General features: G+C 35.0%; 2 protein-coding genes across 6 annotated transcripts in view; one reads left to right on the top strand and one right to left on the bottom strand.

Annotated features, from left to right (window-relative positions):
- Window positions 1–16,165, top strand: part of LOC123715236 (potassium voltage-gated channel protein Shab) — a 43,436-nt gene extending 27,271 nt beyond the window's left edge. For 2 of the 5 annotated variants that reach the window (XM_045670168.1, XM_045670166.1), the window contains 13 exons: window positions 1,492–1,597; window positions 2,500–2,630; window positions 7,538–7,765; window positions 8,528–8,834; window positions 10,642–11,488; window positions 12,204–12,325; window positions 12,577–12,669; window positions 13,134–13,211; window positions 13,827–13,977; window positions 14,211–14,563; window positions 14,854–14,926; window positions 15,484–15,620; window positions 15,716–16,165. In XM_045670168.1, the coding sequence (XP_045526124.1) occupies window positions 1,556–1,597; window positions 2,500–2,630; window positions 7,538–7,765; window positions 8,528–8,834; window positions 10,642–11,488; window positions 12,204–12,325; window positions 12,577–12,669; window positions 13,134–13,211; window positions 13,827–13,977; window positions 14,211–14,563; window positions 14,854–14,926; window positions 15,484–15,620; window positions 15,716–15,811 (2,658 nt within the window). In that variant the 5' untranslated portion in view covers window positions 1,492–1,555 and the 3' untranslated portion in view covers window positions 15,812–16,165. Of the gene's footprint in view, window positions 1–1,491; window positions 1,598–2,499; window positions 2,631–7,537; window positions 7,766–8,527; window positions 8,835–10,641; window positions 11,489–12,203; window positions 12,326–12,576; window positions 12,670–13,133; window positions 13,212–13,826; window positions 13,978–14,210; window positions 14,646–14,853; window positions 14,927–15,483; window positions 15,621–15,715 lie in introns of those variants that run through there. The other 3 variants (XM_045670169.1, XM_045670170.1, XM_045670171.1) reach the window with 3 other exon arrangements.
- A 364-nt stretch (window positions 16,166–16,529) lies between these two features.
- Window positions 16,530–20,087, bottom strand: LOC123715600 (N-alpha-acetyltransferase 60). The gene is made up of 5 exons (XM_045670752.1): window positions 19,925–20,087; window positions 19,612–19,717; window positions 19,304–19,535; window positions 18,932–19,103; window positions 16,530–18,642 (listed from the first exon to the last, which is right to left on the bottom strand). The coding sequence occupies exons 1-5, from the start codon at window positions 19,939–19,941 to the stop codon at window positions 18,426–18,428; spliced, it is 744 nt and encodes a 247-aa protein (XP_045526708.1). The 5' UTR covers window positions 19,942–20,087; the 3' UTR covers window positions 16,530–18,425.
- Between the last annotated feature and the right edge of the window lie 1,119 nt (window positions 20,088–21,206).

Genomic DNA, 21,206 nt, shown 5'->3' on the forward strand with positions numbered 1-21,206 from the left:
TAATCGCATTGAAAGTACGTAGCTAATTAACAGACTAACCTTTTCGTATGTATAGGCCTCGAATAGTGGTGAAATGTTTATACTTATCGTTTCAGTTTTCGTTAGAGTTTTCTTTCACTAACCCAGGTACGGCAATAAAACGGTTAAGGTTTTGTGAGTTACAACCTTTTACTACCGTGAATTTTGCCTATCACCCTAACATTGTATACCAAAAATTATAATGTTATTGTAATTAACTTCGGTGGACGGAAAAGTTGTGACCAATTTACTTTCCACCGTCACATAATTGCCTGTATTATTATTATTTTTTAATAAACAAAACGCTAGATTTAACATTATTGAGGGATAAAGTTATAAGTCGTAAAAAAGTTTGTCTGTACCACAGCCATTAAAAATGAAACAATACAGTTTGATTTTCCTTTGTAAATTTTCGATTTTAGTATACTGTTAGGAACGAATCTTAGTTTTTATTTGAAACCTTAAATTACTCTCTAAGCTAAGATTAAACGACTAAATGTGTATGAAGACGGTATTGATAATCAAAGATGTTAATTTAAATAAAAATAGGTTTTCATAAGGGTAACACACAGGAACAACTATGATGGCTGTCGTATGCACCGGATGTGGTTGTTATCGGATTAATTTCAATGCAAGCCTCGATCCGCCCGCCCTACGTCAATCGATTCCCGCCCACGCCTGCTCTCAATACAGAGCCACTTTTGACACCCTTCTGGCTTTCGTGGATAAATTTGTTTATGAATAAATCATTAGCTGGACTAGTTTTAGTGGTTTTATGATTGAGAAGGATTTTTAGAAAGTTTTGATATAGAAACAATAATTTTTGGAAATATCATAGAAATCTTATATAGTTATTGTTCATTTGTTTATTGATTTCGTAATCCTACAGCTAAAATAAATTATATATTACAAAAAACAATGATACTAAAGATAGTATATTATGTATTTCATACTTGGCCACCATATTAAAGGTTCAAACATTTACGAAAGAAAAAATCAAAAAACATTTAATTAAATAATAACTAATTCGGCTGAATTAAGTTATGGTGGGAGTAACGTAGATGGTGTGACTGTGGGGTCCGCTGTCCGCATCCGCATGATGCAGGTTATTTAGCACTATGGATATTCTCCTAACTCCTTTTAAGTATATTCCGTGATGGCTTAAACAAGTCATGGGTGGTCGTTGTATGTCGGGCTTCAAAATATACAATGCGATACAAAACTGAGTTTTTAGAATAGTTGGTTAGGTTAGTTCTTTAGCAGGCTTCAAATAGAGTCTAGATGAACAGTATGTGCTTCATGTATATACAAGTGGAACATAATCAAGAGGGTTCTCTAGGGTAGCTATTGTTGTCGGCGAATTTTTAAGCTCTGAGCTTACCAAAAGCTTTTGCGTAGTTCTTGGCAGTACAGAATGGGGAAACAAGATTTGATTCATAAGTACATTTTTTTTTATTATTATTTATATTCCAGGGTAGTGGCGTAAATGGCAAGCGAGGGCAGAATGCGGAGGCGCGTGGCACGATGAGCTAGCGATATGGTTGGGGAGGGGGCGGGCCGCGGCGCCGCGCAGTGGCAGGTGGGCTTAGTATTTCTAGTATATAGGTTCTTAAAATAACTTCAATAAAGACAGTTATTTTAAGAACTGGAATATATGTACGAGCCAAAGCTTTACATTTTGCTCAGTCAGGCTTTCTTAGTTTTATAAGCGTAGCGATTACCTAAATCGTAGGAGTTACGCCCCGAGAGTATACTCTTGGGGAGTGTACTCTCTTCAATTTTATTAGTATAGCGAGTGTTTCATTATTAAGCATTTATTCTTTTGTTATACGTTAGTGATTAAAATAGAGTACAAATAATATCTTCAATAAAAGAACGTTATTAATAGAAAAAAAATATTTATTCTGACGATACAATTTTACTGTGTAAAGCAGTCTTAAATTAGTAATGGTAGTTAAAGTTACAGTAAATTTCATTATAAAAACATCACACTGCATAGTTAGTGTTTCTACTGTATATGTATATGCAATTTATTTAAAGGCCTGTGTAAAGGTATGGAATTCTCGTCGCCACCTCTGCCTGCCTTGCCTTCTCCGAAAGCGTCGCGCCAGTGATACAGCTTGCTTAGGCATTGTCCTTTGTGCAAGCAAAATATTTGTTCACACTGTCAAAGAAATCAACATTTTGAAAGCTATAGGCTGTACATTATTTATTAATAATAAAAAACATTGCGATAAAAGTAATTATTTTTAAATAAATCTTATACGATTAAGAAAACACTTTTTAAACGGATTGAAGTTATGTATTATTATTATAAACTTATAATTATTTAATTTTTTTCCGAAGTTTCGCGTGCTTTACAGCGTGCGTGGTCACACGTGATGACAATCCGTTTAAAAAGTGTTTTCTTAATGTGTAAAAGCTATGTTAACAAAAGACAATACTAAATCTTATACGACATATGCGTACCTACACTCATAGGTGGGCGACTCGCCCCCGCGCGCGCCCATGGGCTTCGCGGCGCCGCACGATGCCTCGCTCAGCCTCGCGCCGGTGCCGCCCGGCCAGACCGCCGCGGCCGCCGCAGCAGCGCTGCAACGGGCGCATTCCAGGTACATACACATAGTCATACAAAAATATTTTTATAATAAAATTCCTCAAAGCGTTAAAACCGGACTTATTCATAAATCTGCAAGTACGTTTTTACGTACGTCCCATATTTACAAAACGAAATAAGTGGTATAAGGTTAGGATGCGATAATTTACAGATGGCATAATATCAATTGTTTAATAAGAAGTATCGATAACATATGATTATATTTATATAGCCAACACATAAATATACATGTGTGTTGGATATATATATATATATATATTGTATTAACATTATTCTCACTGTACTAAGTAATAATTTTAAAAAGTTTGTTTCTTGTGGCATTTAACGCTGGCAGCATTTCCTCGCTGTATTTCGACACTTATTTGTTGAGCAAGAAAAGTACAAATAAGTATCGATTACTTAATACGCGGGAGTCGAACTAGGTATTTTAGTGTGTGTGGCTTTACCAGAAACTTTCTCTACAGAAGCGTTGCCCATTAAATATCTATTCCCCTAGAATTAATCCAATTGATACAATAAATGTAGTGACTTACGTATTTAAGAAATACGCTTGTATTCACTCTTGATCTAAGTCTCCAAACAGGTTGTTGCTGTTGTAATTCTTGTTAGGGCACGAAAATTATACACACAGTATCCGTAGTAAAGAAATATATTCACTGTTTAACTTGGAAGTGATATGTCTGCTTCCTACCACGATACAAATTGGAATAAATCAGAAATGACCTGGAGCAGAGTGAGGTAAAGACAATTTGGCGCCTCGACAAGATGGCGGCTCGATCGCTCATTCAAATGACAGGAAATAGTCAATACAATGATTAATTTTTGCAATCTTACTCAAATAAATCAACACGCCCCCTCAAAAATTAATTCTTGTACAAATCAAATGCCTAAACAGAACTATATAACTTCCAAGCGAGTCTGGGAAAATACAAAAATAATGATCCAACATTTGTTGCTCGGATAAGGGAAAACCCAGAAAAACCTTATCAGATCATTTCATCATCTTAAATTCGATACATTATATACATTATATATAATTATCAGAACACAATGAGTATAACAGAATAATTAAATTAATAACAAATAATAGCCAACTCATTAAATATTATTATTGTAAACCCATGTTTCTCCTCATTTCATGAAACGTAACCGCTAGTAATGGTTTTGTTAACGCATCTGCAAGTTGTTGACCTGTGGGAATATAATTCAGCTTTATTACATTTTTCTCTATTTGTTCCCTAGAAAAATGATATTTAATATCTATATGTTTTGTCCGCTTATGATTAGTCTGATTATTTGCTATGCTTATACAGCTGTTATTGTCTTCATATATAACAATAGGAGTGGATATATCAATATGAATACTCCTTGCCAAAGATTTAAGCCATAAAGCCTCTCTAACGGCTTCATATAAGGTCATATACTCAGCCTCTGTGGAGGAGGCTGCTACTGACAATTGTTTCTTTGTTGTCCAGGTTATTGAACAATGTTCAAACAATTTAAATATATACCCAGTCCACATACCCAGTGAAGATGTTATTATATTCACACCTTTTATAACATAATTTAAAATCAGTTGTGCCTTTTAAATATCTAAGCACTCTTTTGAGGCATTGCCACAATTCTTTATTATTTTTATTTGTGTACCTACTTAATATATTAACGCTAGTGCTTAAGTCAGGTCGAGTACATAACATTATATACATTAGACAACCAATTAAATTGCGACATGGAGCAGTGTAATTTTCTTCTGAGTTTAGTGCTTCATAATTGAGTTTACTATCCATAGGAGTAGTTGCAGGTTTACAATCCTGCATGCAAAATTTAATTAAAACTGTTTTAATACAAGCACTTTGATCTAGCATTATCATATCATCGGAACGAGTTATTTTAATTCCAAGAAATAATTTAATTTCATGTAAATCTGTCATTTTAAATTTATTCATTAAATATATTTTAAAACTGTTTATTGTATTTACATTAGCACTCACTATTACCAAATCATCAACATAAAGTACCACATATATATTTTTCTGTATATCTCCTTTATTCAGTATATAAATACATCTATCTACTGATGAATTCTGAAAACCCTCCCGCCTAAGAGACTGTTCAAAAATCAAAACCAGCATCTAGCGGCTTGCTTTAGCCCAGATAATGCTTTATTTAATTTACACACATAACCATTTTTGCAAGACACCCCATCTGGAACTTTCATATATATTTCTTCCTGTAGTACCCCATTAAGAAATGCAGTTGTTACGTCCATGTGATGTACAAGTAAATTATATTGATTAGCAAAAGCAACAGGTGCAAAAGTCTCATTATAGTCTATGAGATATTCCTGGCTAAAAACCCTAGCAACGAGTCTAGCTTTATAGCGTAAAGGCTTTCCGAATTCATAATTTTTTATATTAAAAATCCATTTGCAATCTATAATATTTTTGTTATCTGGCCGTGGTACTAAAGTCCATGTTTTATTTAAAAATAGAGAATTTAATTCTTCTTTAATTGCACCTTCCCAATGAGCTCTATCGTCTCGTGTTTTAATCTCTTGAAACGAATTTGGTATTTTACACAAAATTGAACTAGCACACATAAGGTTATCATCAATTTCTTTATAAGAAATAGGGGGACGACTTTTAAGCCTATCACTCCTACGTGGTTCAATACAACTGGTTGTGTCCTCATTATTTACGACCACTGAAAGATCATCAGAATGTGCATTTGGTTGTTCAAATTCGACGATGTCATGGTTAGTTTTGCATGATAATTTTAAAGCATTTGTCGGGGTTAAATTAATCAAATACACAGCAGTTAAAACAGCTTCACCCCAAAATAATTTTGAATGATTTGCACCATTTATCATACAACGAGCTTTCTCAGTTATAGTTCTTACCATTCGCTCCGAAACACCATTTAATTGTGGCATTCTTGGAATAGTTAAATGATAAGTTATTCCTTTTTCAACACAATATTTTTTCATTTCAGTAGATAAATATTCTCCACCGTTATCGCAATATAAATAAACTAGTTTTAAATTAAACTTCGCTTCGCTTTTTGACACAAAATCTTTGAAAACAGAGAACACATCTGATTTATGTGTTAATAGATACACAACACAGTAGTGAGTATATTGGTCAACAAACAAAACAAAATATTTTTTGGTATTTATTGTTGAAGGAGTGATAGGACCACAAACGTCGGTGTGGACAATATATAACGGTCGTTCAATATAACTTTTGTCCTTGCTGTGATTAAATGGTAGCCTACTCTGTTTCCCATAAATACAAGATTCGCATAAATTATCATTTGTTATCACTTTGTCAATTAAATTAATGTCAAAAATCATTTTATTATTTTATAATTGCAAAAACTTATTTTTACTTATGTGCCCTAGGCGCTGATGCCATAAATCGTAATTATTACATGTAACATTACATGCCTGGGAAACAGGCCAGCTCACATTTAAATATACTTAAAAATCTAAAGTAATTAAATTATTAACTGACTTACCTCTCATAATTGTTTTACTTTGCTAACATATGCGGGTACCTCTGTGATCAAATATGACAGTAGCTCCAGCCTGTTGCAACTTCGAAACAGATAGCAAGTTGTAGGGCGCCTCGGGGCAGAAAAGAACGTCTTCTAGTGTTCCTCGAACACCCATATTGCTGCTGACATGTAGTGTTCCTTTTTTCTTAGCTAAAATATATTCACCGCTTTTAGCAACTGAAATTTTTATAGGAATAGGCAAATCAATCAAATAACTAAACAAATCTTCCCTGTTTATAATATGGTCAGATGCTCCTGAGTACAATAAAAATGTTATTTGGCTTGCGGTTGCACCCGAATTGTAGTCACCAGCCATGAAAGCAAAACCAGACGCGTCAGCTGATGATGTGGATGGCTGATTAATATCAACTTCAACTGTCTGCACTGTTCTTGGCCTATCCGTAGTTTTTTTATGATTTATTCGCCTTATTTTCAGTAGAAACTTAAAGTACTTTAACACTTGTGTCATTATATTCGTTCTTTAATTTGACCTCATGGTCAAGAAGTCTTGTTTTAACAAATGCTAAAGTCAAATTATCTTCCGATAAAGTTTCAATGGCAGTTATAACACCGTCATATGTTGCGGGTAGCGTTAAAAGTAAGTGGGCGACTTTGCCGTTTTCTTCGAGTTTAGCGCCAGCCGCGAGTAATTCCGTGATTAAATCATCAAACAGAGAAAAATGTTTTATCAAACTAACATCACTTTGTAATTTCAAGACCAACACCATCACTTTGTAATGTCTTCTTTTGCAAATCCAAGGTATGAATCGGATAAATATTCAACGATTATACTTTTTGCGATTCGGTTATTTTTTTCCCATGAGCATTATCTCTGATAATTGAGTGACTCTCAATCACTTTCAACACATTTTATTCACTCAATAAGGGTCGTATTCTAAATTTCCAAACGTTGTATTTCTCGCCGTCAAACGGTTTTATATTACGTTTTAATTTTAAATCCATTTTTATAACCACAGGCGACGGGTATTATTTAATTTCAGAATATATTTCACAATGATATTTTTGCGCACACTGGGCCCATAACCTGTTGTAATTCTTGTTAGAGAACGAAGATCATACACACAGTATCCGTAATAAAGAAATATATTCACTGTTTAACTTGGAAGTGATATGTCTGCTTCCTACCACGATACAAATTGGAATAAATCAGAAATGACCTGGAGCAGAGTGAGGTAAAGACAATTTGGCGCCTCGACAAGATGGCGGCTCGATCGCTCATTCAAATGACAGGAAATAGTCAATACAATGATTAATTTTTGCAATCTTACTCAAATAAATCAACAGTTGCTGCATAAGTTATGATTATCTGCATTGTAATTCTTGCAGGTCGATGTCGTCGCTACCACCGGAGCCGTTCATGATGCTCCGGGCTAAGGCCCTGAGCAAACGTGTGATAATCAACGTTGGTGGTGTCAGACATGAGGTCCTTTGGCGGACATTAGAAAGGCTGCCACACACACGTCTTGGCAGACTACGGGACTGCAACACACATGAAGCGATCACTGAACTCTGCGATGACTACTCCTTGCAAGACAATGAATATTTTTTTGATAGGTAGGCAGGCTTAAAGTTGTATTTTAATTTAAAATGTATTTAGAATGTTATGAAGGGAAACAAAAATCAAATCGAAATCATGTTTAAAAAAATATTCGTCGTCAGAAAAAGTAATAAATACTGGTATTGGCGTGTAAATAAACATAAACAAGTCAAATCAAAATTCATTTATTCATATGTTTGTCTTAAATTTAAAAATGGAAGAACTACATTTCTTTTTCTATCTAACAACAACTAGTTTTAAATCAAACTCTACTATTTTTGGTTTAGAAGGGAACTCCAACCATAATGTCAAACTTCACATTCTTATATCAAAACAAAATGTCATGATGATAGAGTAATAAACGCTTTGCATCAGCAGGCGAAATATGAACACGCATTTCACTATAGTGAGAACATGACACAATCAAGTATTCGATTAAGTTTACAACGTGTCAAGTGCTTGGTCTTTTCTGTTGTTTTTATTCAAACAACGAATCTAGATATACAAATCTCCCGAATCCTTTATAAGTTCGTTTAATACGCAAGATGTTTATTATAGACTACTAGGTGATCAGCCTCTTGTAAATTTCATCCTTAACCGTTACTTTCTCGTCTCGGATCGAAGCCTTATGATCTCCGCCTCTGATTTGGTAACTTTGAGTTCCAGTTTAGTAGTCATGTGATGATAGGCCACAATATTTTTTCCATACTCGAATTCTGCGATTCTTGCTAGCTCAATTAAGGAAAATTTACACAAATAGATTTTTTATATTATTTCAGGCATCCGAAGAGTTTCAGTTCGATATTAAATTTCTATCGGACTGGCAAGTTGCATTTAGTGGATGAAATGTGCGTATTGGCATTTAGCGATGACCTTGAATATTGGGGAGTGGACGAACTGTATTTAGAATCGTGCTGTCAACACAAATATCATCAGAGAAAGGAACACGTTCACGAAGAAATGCGCAAGGAAGCGGAAAGTTTACGCCAAAGGGAAGAGGAAGAATTTGGGCAAGGCACTTGCGCCCAATACCAGAAATGGTTGTGGGACTTGTTGGAGAAACCCACTACGAGTATTGCGGCCAGGGTAATGTATTGAATAAATATTTCATTTACTGACCTTCTTATTAAGCTGCCAGGAATAATGTGGAGGTATTAAAACCTTTGTAAATGTAAAATGCTTTGACAAAGATGCATTCCGAATTGTTTAAGTTTTTTTTCTGTAGTACACAAATTATTTAATGACTTGTAATATATGCAAATAATTACGTTATATTTATTATTACGTATCAAAGTTCTTCAACCTTTTAAAATTATTGTTTTTTTAGAAACGATACAGCATATTTATAATTACTATTTTCTATACAAATATGATATTTTATAATTCAGAATTTGTTTATACCTGGCAATTTTGATCTTTATAGCACGTGTTTTTCTCGAATATGGTGCATGAATAACATCTATTGCATTGTAATATGTGTTTTTAAGTGTATAAGTGGTTGTACCAAAGGCTTGTGCTGTCTAAAATAATTTAATAGTGGAAAATCACTATTTTATTTGGTGGTTAATCAGCTGACTTGGTCTTGGTACAGTCGCTTTCATTGATTGTGGTGTTGTCTTGCACTAACGGAGTAGCTGACCCCGACGCTTACGTTGCCTGATTTGTATGTGGTTTGTTCCTCTATTACTCTAAGGTATTTTTATATCATTTAAGCGTGTGTTCGAACACCGTCATAGGTCCAGTCGAATGTAAACGTACAGCCTGTCTATTTCCGACAATAACTTTAATTTTATTTAGTATGTAACGAAATTTGATTGAAGGTAAAAAGTTAAAACTTAGGTAAATCCTTAGCAGGAGAAATTTTCGAAATCGCGAATTTCTTGGTGATATGTACCATATGCAACAAAATACATTAAGAAGCTTAACGAGCCGAGTCTTCGTGAATCATGCTTGCATATTTATTACATAGTGGTGGCTTATACAATATTGTATAATTTTAAACATTTATTATGTATGTTTTAAATGTATTGAGGCATTATATGCCATTTTTACTGTCACTTGCTAACTTTAATGTTCACAGCCGCGTCGGCAGTTCTCAATGAGAACTATATTATATAAACAAAGCTTAATTGTTGTCGCAAATATTGCTAAGGGATGGGCTTACGCAATGTGACCAGACGTTGCTGACGTTACTCTAAGGCTTGCGTGCGCTGCAGCACGGGACAACTGTCGCCCTCGGTCGTTGCTTAACGACTGCGGGCGTATGCTGCGCCCGCGCTGTCTCTCACGAAGGCTGAGTGTCGTTTTGCAGACTACCCTATTCTACTCCACTACATTTTCACATTTCCTTGTATACTTACCTGATACATCCAACTGTCTAACGCTTTTGCTTTATCGTACTAACGACTAACATCAATACAGTGTTAAACGAAGAAGCGTATCTTAACTTGTAAATCGAAAAGAGATTATAGAAAATTTCAGCTCCTAATTAAAATTGATCGCAAATCTTTTTCGTTTAATACTACAAACTGATTTTACTAAAATCCTACTTTCACCACATTCACACAATACTACTGTGACATTTCTTCACAAATAGATGTTATTTTTACGCCGAACTTACTTTTACAAAGTTATCTAACTATGTACTAAACGTAGTTATTACATACTACATTTAATTACACGTTTAAGTACTTCCCTTGTAAATACATACACGCATTCTAACACGTTCTATACAATAATACCCAACTGTTACATGATATTACTGTAATTAATGATGTGCTTTTAACGGCATTATTTACATAAGTACCATATTAACTCCTATACCCAAATACGTCATGTACATACAAGGATGAAGGCTAGGAGAACAAGCAGCTGAATTAGTGCGTGGTTGCAGGTTATCGCCGTCATTTCAATCCTCTTCATCGTGCTGTCCACGATAGGGCTCACTCTCAACACAATACCTCAGATGCAAGTCTCGGACGAGAACGGCACCCCGATGGACAACCCGCAGCTAGCGATGATAGAAGCCGTGTGTATCACGTGGTTTACCCTCGAGTATGTGCTACGATTTAGTGCGTCACCGGATAAGTGGAAATTTTTCAAAGGTGGACTTAACGTGATAGATTTGCTGGCGATATTGCCATACTTCGTTTCCCTATTCCTTCTGGAAACGAACAAAAATGCGACGGACCAATTTCAAGACGTGCGCCGTGTTGTCCAAATATTTCGTATTATGCGAATATTACGTATCCTAAAACTTGCGCGACATTCTACCGGTCTGCAGTCTCTAGGGTTTACACTTAGGAACTCTTATAAGGAACTCGGACTTCTAATGTTGTTTCTCGCGATGGGAGTTCTCATTTTTTCATCACTGGCTTATTTCGCGGAGAAAGAGGAGCCAGGGACTAAATTCATTTCAATACCTGAAACATTTTGGTGGGCCGGCATTACTATGACCACAGTGGGGTATGGGGACATCTATCCAACTACGCCTCTGGGCAAAGTTATCGGATCAGTATGCTGCATTTGCGGCGTGCTGGTAATTGCGTTACCCATCCCTATAATCGTCAACAATTTCGCCGAGTTTTACAAGAACCAGATGAGGCGCGAGAAGGCGCTCAAGCGTCGCGAGGCGCTGGAGCGCGCCAAGCGCGAGGGTTCTATCGTCTCCTTCCACCACATAAACTTACGAGATGCGTTCGCCAAGAGCATGGACCTCATCGACGTCATCGTCGACACAGGTCAGTAGTTCGAGTTACGCTCGTTGCTGACGCTTTACCATGTCATGTGTTTTCTGCTCGTATGGTCACCTTTGCATGAAAGCTTCTTGTGGTATGTGCTTATTTCCAATGTTCGTAGAAATGATTGTAAGCGTCGTACTACGTTGCGTGCACTTCGCATAGTACCGCTCTCCGGACTCGCAGACATTTTGACTCAAAAATAAAAAAAGTTCACGTTACATCGCAGCTACAGCTATGTTAACTCGTCCAATGCGAAGAGGTGCATTCAGAGTATGTTTATTCCTTGTCTTCAGGTGACAAATGCGTCCTCATTGAGGCAAGAGACGACGCGAGATGAGCTACTTACTACTATCGCAGTCGTACTCGGCCCCTAATTAGTATAGTAGCTCGGGGTCGGGTTCGCGTCGCGTGTAGCTTGCGATGTGCGACGAAGACACTTTACCTAAGGTCGATTACATTGTCAGCGTAAGCCTAACGCTTCATAAAACTAACTCCCATTTCTTCTGTGGACTGTCTGTTGTGTGTATCCGGAGGACGCTGAATTTTAGACTGTTGTGTGGAATGTGTGTTGTGTATTCACGCTGCTATTTACGTCATTCGTTAATAACTATCGCTAATTTATCGTATCATGCATAGCCAAGGTTAAAAGAGTTTAAGGGGAAGTTGACAGTGCTGATGGGATACGTGGCTACTTATGAATGGTATGTGTCTCCAGGACACAACTTGTCCCAGGCGGACGGCACAAGTCTGGAAGGTGAAGCGCCGCCCAACTCCGGCTGCTACAAGCAATATGAGCATGCTATCGCCAATAGCATGCCACAGGCTGATCCTCTTCAGGTAATCCTAATAGATTTAACTGAATTTAATAGTCTCACGAGGCTAATTTATTTGCGAACATGAGATTATTTTGATAAAGCTTAACATTTAATAACGGGTATGTAAGCCCTTAATTTTGTATTATTTTACACATTACCGTAAATACATGTGCTACGAAAAAGTTACTCACGTCTTAGTATCTACGTGAGTAACGCGTAGATTAGACGTACTCGCGTTTGGTATTCGCTTTTAAGCTAATTATTAAGTTGTAGTTTCAGACTAGTCCTAAGGCGGATCGTCGCTTCTCGGCAGAAGGCTTGGACTCACCGGAAAAACGCTTGCTCATAAACCCTGAACAAACCCCAGTAAGATATCCACCAAGTCATTTCTGCTAGTGCCTGCTGAGTAGAATTATGTATTGTCTTTTGTTAAAATAGCTTTTACACATTAAGAAAAACACTTTTTGAACGCTGAAAAGCACGCGAAACGTCGGAAAATTTTTTAAGTTTAGAATTAGGTAAATAATTATAAGGTTTTAATAATAATACATAGCTTTAATCCGTTAAAAAAGTGTTTTTCTAGAATTATGTATTTAGATATCTTTCTACTAACCTTTTCTTCTTAAGCTAGAACTATATCAGTGTCGATGTTATGTTTTATAAATATAAATATTTTTCTGTTTATGAACTCATACAATTTTTTTTCACATAATCTAAATAACTGATTAATAATAATTATTTTTAAAACTTTGCATTAATTAACATCAACATTCCCTTCCTTTAATTAGAGTAGTGAGCGGAATTTAACGACTAATATTTTTCTTTTCTAGGAGAAGAAGATAGCTGAAAAACAGCTTGACTTGGACCAGCTGCCATCTGAGTTTGAATGTTGTTTTTGCACGTTTAAGGTACTAAATAAACTAACTTTAATCTTTCCTACTAACTTTAATTTAGTTATTAGTTTTACTCTTTCAACGAAATTAAGTATTGTGACGGTATAGTTAAATATGAAAGTGCCTCAACTCAGCAAAATTAGGCAATAGCCAAGCATTAAAACATCTTAATCTACTGCTATTATGTCGCAACCATCTAGCTTAATTAGCCGTTCAATCAACAGTTTGGCTCTCAACTAAACAGCGTCGTTTACTACTTCCCTAGCCTGTTGACTGTTAATTTAAATTTAGTTCCACTTTCTGCCACCTAGCGTCAAACTCTTCAAACTGGCAATATGGGGTCAGCAAACCTCAACTTTGATGATGTTTTCCTAAGTTTAATGAAGATCAATATGTACAATGGAAGAGTGTAATAACAATAATAATGTGTATTTAATTGTGAGTGCCTCAAGAAATTTAAATTTAACGAAATATTTTGTACGTCGTATGTTTTTTATTTCTGTCACTCTATATCTTATCGAGGCTAGGCTGCTATTTGAACGGCTTATTAAGCTAATTGGCTGCGACATATACATAGTATTAAAATATATAAATTCTGTGTTTCTAACTTGTTTATCCTAACATTTTCAGGGTTATAAAGAGTTCATCGATGCTGAACAGCTTATGCCAATGTCTACATCAGATTTACGACAGCCAGTTTGCGTAGAATTGGCATGTTTGCAGAGACACCCGGCACCGCGCGCGCTACCTGAAGCTACCCCTAACAGTCTCGATAGCCCCGGTAAGTAGTCTTATTTTTTTAAACCCTATTCCTGTAAAATTAACAGAGCCCCCACCTTCCTTGATGAAGACATAAAACACTTTGTGTCGGTTACGTCCAATAACAGCACTGTGTTATATGAAGCGTTTCCACTCTATACTTATGACTAATTGTTAATGCACAATTACGTGAGCACCCTTGACTCTCGCGAGTTGGGTGTGCTCGGCTCCATATGGGTCTGTCTTGCGTTGCAGATACATTTGCATCATGCCTTACGCACCCTTTTCCTTCAGAGGGCGACATCACGTGCGAGATCGACTCCTCAAACTTGTATGTGAATCCGCTGGACGGTAGCGGGGGGAGCGGCGAGGGTGCGGGGGTTTGCCGAAGTGCTTCGGGTGATGGGGGCGTCTTATGTGCGAAAGATTCGCAGGCCGAGGGCTCGCCGCGTGGCTCCAGAGCCAGTTTGAGCGCGGTCGGAGCGGTCGCTAGTGCAGCAACGGCAGAGCCACTGCCGCTGTACTCCTCTCGAGCCAGCCTGGCTCAGCTAGAGGAATCCCCCGCAGACGATTCCAAGCCCAAACATAGAAAAGCAAGATTTCAGCAGGTCAGTCAACGCCTTCGCTGGCCCTCTCACGACGAAGACAACGCGGTTCAAACATACCAACCGAGACAGTATTGGCTTTGGGGTACAGAATTTTTGTTGACATGTCGAATCTATGTTCGTATCGTCCTTCGTATGTTTGCACGTTCCAGGACTTACCATTGTCTTCTTCGTTACCTGCATGCACCAATAAATCTTTAACTCTTTACTTTCTTAGTTTGTTTTCTTCCACTTGTTTTTCAAATTTACTTTATACTTGTATACCTTACTGAATACACTATTAAATACTCTAGGAGTGGTCGGAGGAGGAGAAGAAACCGCCTCGAGGGATTGCGACGAGGATAATTAATCATCACATCCTATTTGGTAAGTTGTAGTAGATATGTAAAGTAAAGTAGTTAAATCAGAGAGTTAATTGAATCTCTAGACAGTTAATTAAAGATCGATATTCAATCAAGTCCCTAGTATTTTAATTTAAATAAAGCAGCGTCGAAAACGTTTAACTATCTGTCTGACCGAAAGCCAGCGTGTTGATTAATAATGTAAAACAAGACTCCGCCATAATTATTTCACTTGTAATTGTTATTTCGGTGTGATCGTGAAGAACTGAGAGCTTGGAAATTCCGTGTTTTGCTTTATTGTAAATGGTTAGGTTAGGTTAGCCTAGTTGCCTAGGAACGTTTAGGAAACTCGTTAAACATTTCGTTCACTCACTTGTCTGTCGGAACTTTAGCCGGACTTGATTGAATATCGATATTTAATTAACTGTCTAGAGATGCAATTAACTCTTTGATTTAACTACTCAACTGCGGCAGATATATCACATCGACCTTAAATATATTTTTAAGTGATTAGCAGACACCCCTAAAATAATAAAATAAGCTACGACAGGGCTTACGTAAACGTGTTATATATATTTTTAGGTAAAAATGGCAATAAGCGCGGGAGTGGCGGCTGGCCCCTTGAAGGAGACAGGTCTCGTTCCATACTAAAGAACAAGGAGTCCCGGGGCACAGACAGCGAGCTGCTCCTGCAGGAGACAACCTCGCTTGGAAATAACGTTAGTTTTTATGTCATAGGCAGGGGCTTGAGGGTTTTTTTTATTTAGTTTAAACATTATAACTACAAAAATAATATATTTATTTATTATTACAGGGTGATTCTGGTAGCGAGTCCTCCCCTATACGTCTCAAAGACTTCAAAGGGCACAACCATAAAGCCGGCATGGAGAGAAGCAACCTTGTGTCGTAGTATCATTGTCTGCACGCCCTGCTACATGCTGCGGCCCCATTTTCTAGTAAAATTTATGCCGCACACTTCGGCGTACGCTATAGATCTAATTAGAACGCAATAAAATAAAAAATACATAAAAAAACATATCATTGGGCGATTGTGACTGCTTGTTGATAGTTTTCATTTCGTAGTTTTATTAATATGTAAATTATGTATTTAAGGTGAAATTGTTCATTCCAATCGAAAAGTTGAAAGTACCTACTTGTTAAGTTTTTTACGTGCAATTATTAATTGCTAATTCTAATTTAAGCGTATAGTTTGTACAGCATAGTTGAATGAAAAGCAATTATTAAAGAATTTCTGAAATTGTTATTATTTTTTGCATTAAGAACGCCTTGCCGCCTTAACCATATAAGCCTCAAATCATAGACTATGAAATATAGACAATGTGTCAGACTGACATTTTGCATTTCGTTTCATATTGGGCTAAGAAGTAAAAACGTAAAGGTACGTCCATGACGGGACTCACTTAAGTTTAAATCAACGTTATTTATCCACCTTCCTAACCACTCATGACTTCTTAATAGAAGCTTATACAAATTGGACAAACATTTTAAAATATGTTCTTAATACCAAAAATATTTAATTTGATCTCTTGTTTATGGGCATGATAAAATTAAAGAAACAGTTAACAATGATATTTATTTTACATTATAGAAATTAAATATTAATTTAACAATACTTTTCTCAATATCGGTGATGATCTTTCATTGCGCGACATAAATAATTTTGACTTTTAGCGTATCACAAATAAACACAAAAATAATACTATAATTGTCAATAACCATTTCCTTAGATATAAATCTATTAATGAAATACATGCATGACTTTGGTAATCGGACACAATTCTAAATTTAAATTAAATATTATCGTTAATAAAGCGACAAAGTGATAAAAATAAACTTAGGATACTGTGTTAGGAATTACTTCTAAAGTCATTGGTCTCTGTGCTAATCTTATATAGATTAAAACAAAATCACCAAAAAAATAAAATCCAACATCTATGTCAATTATTCCAAATTTGAATTTTGTCATCCCTGACTTTACAGCTATACAGAAAATATTTACGAATTTTATGAAACGTGTTGCATGATATTATAACATTTAATAATGCACTCCTCGGTACAAATTTACTCAATGTGAACACACAGGCACATTCAACATTTAATACCACGCCATTTACACTCAATACGTACTCAGTAGTTTCTATATAACAAATTTTACAATTAAATCGAATAGATCGTACTATAGATGATAATTTTCATTAAAAAAATTAAATTCGAATAGATAAAAATTTATAACCTTCTTTTTTACGTAATTCCAGCCAGACTAGATTTTTTTTCTTAAAGTAATCAAGTTCAAGTTCTTACGAGGTTTCATTAGACTGCTTATATTTAATTACAGCTCTTATTACTGGCAGTGAATAAAATCATTATTTTGAATTCGCGTTAATATATAGTACGTTCTGGATATGAATAAAAATAAAATGGATCAAAAATTACATATTACGTTCTAGATAACACTTCAACCATATCAATAAGGAAATAACCTACTATATATTACGTAAACGGATAAATTAAATTAATTTTAGTAAGATATTAAAATTAATGAATCACATAAAATGGCTGAAGTCACATTTAAGTGCCAATTTTTACATTAAAATAGATTAAAACAATACCAAACGCACCAGGAACCACCTCGATGTTAATAAAGTTAATTAAATTTTTCATACATAGAACAAAAAATTATTTCTTGACCATAACGAATTATTTCATTTCATCCTTTCAAGGATGGTATTTAAATACAACTGCAATTTCCTATGCAACTTCCTTTCTTAAATATACTTGATGCTGCATCACATTGCAATAGAATTAATACAAGCCCGAAAATAAAATGAAGAAAATAACAATAGATATACCCCTTGTATTATAATTTGTATCTTATATTGTTAGTTAATAATAAAAAAATAACATTCTTTGACAATAAACACAAAGGTGGTTTAACAAATAATTTTCAGTTTGAAAAAATAATATATTATTTACCTATGTTGTTAATTTAGACTATGCTTAAATTATATATGTATTTAGGTTTGTTTTTATCTGTGTTTAATAAGAATAAAGAAAATGTTTGCATAATCTTTTCTACAAGTTCTATATAATTAGCCTCTATTATAAATGAAACACCTTTCAAGTACAATAGCATTGTTAAGTGACTTTGTAAAGTCACAACAAAAACATCTTAAATTATACATTTTAAATTTATCTTGATAGTAAATTCTTACATACCAGTCATCTTATAATAATTGTCTTTGTTCTGTTTATATTTGTCTCTGCCCAGTTTTTCTGGCAAGAGTACACAGCCATTATGTATATATTGAAATTAAAAATGAATTATACTGAATCTTTATGTAGAATAAGGCAGAATGTCACTAAAAATATACAAGTTTTAATAAATTTAGTCACTGTATAGTAAAACTTGGAAGACAAGCATAAGTTTGTCAACATCTAACATCGGTTTGTTATCATTTAAAAACATTTTTAATTGTCTATGTTTTTAAAATGTCATTCACTGGTTATCTGTGCCATGCTATTGTGAGCGCTGTACGAAATTTTCCCCATATCCAAGGGTAAAGACCACCACCTCTCAAAGCAGCCCTGGCAACATATTTGAAATAGTCATAGAGGCCCCATGGGGCGTGTCCACCATTAACATAGTACACATAAGTAAATCCATCTTTACATCTACCCTTTATGGAATAGTAGTAGGGAAGGAATGAGTGTAGGTGAAATCTGAAATTAAAAATTAATTTAACTGATCCCATAGATGCACTTAAAAAAAAAACAAAACTCTTAAACCTTAGGGATTGTGATATTGTAGAAATTGTGCATGTACAAAATTAAAAATATTTCAACTTAGGGAGCAGCCCAAGTCATATTAAAATTAATTTTTGAAATAAAGATAAACATTTATAATATTGGTGATGATGGCAAGTATTTGAAGACTGTTTAACGGAATAATTATTAAGGAATTTTTACTGTTTATAACAACTTGTAATGTTAGAGTATTTAAGATACTTACCGTTTTTTCTCATAAAACAGTATAGCTTCTTTATTAGTAGTAAGGACATGTAAAAAAATTGCTTTAACACGATGCTCGTGTGGAGGCTGAGACACTGGGCCCGCAAGATGATTCAAGAATACATCTAGGAGTAATGTGGCCACACCTGATCGCCGATAGGAACGCACTACACCTGCAAAATAAACCTATATTATCAATAACCATTTCAAAACTTAATTAGTAATATAGTAGATAGTTATCTTTAGTAATGGTTTAGCAATTGACCCACTATTGTCACTATTAGGAATTCAAGCCAATTGATATAATGTATTTATGTATCTAAATTCCAAAAGAGACAAATAAATTTATAGTTAAAAGAAATAATTAAATTACCTAATGATAGTATGTATGCTACAAGGGTATCTTTGGAGGCGAACCATCTGGATAGTATTCCTCTATCTTCAGCATTTAATTTGAGATATGGCTTTATCTCTGCAACTATGAGACCAATAATTTGACTCTTATATACAGCTGCTAGAGCAAAAAATTTCTCCGACGATGTTATATCCTCGTACCAAGATTGTGGATATTCTATAGGAAACCATTCTCTGCATAGTGCCCTTACCTGAAATTTTTTAATTCTCATTTAATTAAAAACACAAAAATCTGTTGATTTCCAAAAATATTTTTAGAACACATACCTCTTCTAAATCATCAGGGCACAGAAAACGCAATTGTACATCCTTTAGTGAGCATTTTTCTTCTCTAGACTTCTCAATTATTACTTGGAAGCCTTCAGACAAATACCTATAAAATAATACTGTTTGTAAATTTTAATTATAAACAAACCATTCCTATTTCATGATAGATGAATCTTGATGGATGGATTGGAAGTACTATACCAATGTGTTCTAATTAAAGACAAGTACGAATCAATTAAAACCCTAAATTGTTCACGAGTCACAGCCAGTTATAGGAATTTGATAAAATGATACGGAAAAAAAAATGTCTCACCAGCTAAATCCAGCCATTCGTTATATTGGCCATTAATAGTCACATTTAAAATTTATAGAAGTCTAATTCTACGGTACTGAAACTTTCCCATTCGATTTATTATAATCAAACATAATTTTGAAAATAATATTTTGTTTAAACTACGGTAAGTTGATCTCGCAACTCGAAAGAATAAACCATGACAATTGACATAAACCTACTACTCCTTCATTCATAGGAACGTCATTTTGAACTCTGAAAGCTCTTTAGTGGCAGTGACACTTCTATTTATTTACAGAGTATTACCCAAATAAATTTTGATTATGATATACCGTGTTTGTCTCTTACTACTTGTACTTTATACGGTACTTAAATTAGGAAACACAATAAATTATTATTATTTATTTATTGTACCCACAGGGGTTTACTCCTAAACCTAATTTATACTGTTAACTGTGTATATTCTATATAATAATTGAAGATCGAATTTGCATGTAATAAATGTACATATTATCTATAATCTAAGGACCTCGCATTAATTCATTGCCCTCGAAATTCAAACGCAACGCAATACAATGATTCAAGCGTACACATGTTGCTACTTATTTGGAATTGATTTCTTAGCGATGCTCCCCAGACGCGTTGGTTTCGACTTACGTTGGTGTCCGGTAGCTTCACTTTCACACGAACTGTCGCTCGCCACTTGAGCTCAAACACTTAGCCACATGGTAAAGTACTGATGCCATGCCATACGCACTGGTTATTGTTATATTTGACAGTCTTAAACGGCAGATTCTAGTCTTGTCAAAATCACAATAGCTCATTAGAAATTATAAAGTACAAAAATTCTATCGAAAACAAATAATAAAATATTCTATATAACAGCTCATTGAGTATGTGAACTCTAAGCTACAAATTTACAATCAAATCGAAACAAATGTGTCCTAAAATGTAACGTCATACGTATAATTCTTAGTAAACTAATCTTATCTTACTATTCTTATATTACAGTCAAAACTTTAACCAATTCCACAAAAATAAAATAGAGCGTTAAACTATCCGCCCTAATAATTAATATCTCATGTGTTAGCAAAAAGTTGCGTATAGGATGTCGGCGGAACCTCTGTAATGTGAGCTTTGGGATCGGCGCACGCGCCGCGCGCATCATTTGCACTCAATCTTAATATCTCCATCGCTCGATTACATATTCATAACAGCAACCTTTATTTTTTCCATTCTCTTTGATTTTTTGTCTCCATTATAAAAGCTGAAATGAAGCAGTTAGTTAGTTTCTTTATTATTC

Source organism: Pieris brassicae, chromosome 10 (assembly GCF_905147105.1).
Source record: "Pieris brassicae chromosome 10, ilPieBrab1.1, whole genome shotgun sequence".
Lineage (NCBI taxonomy): Eukaryota > Metazoa > Arthropoda > Insecta > Lepidoptera > Pieridae > Pieris > Pieris brassicae.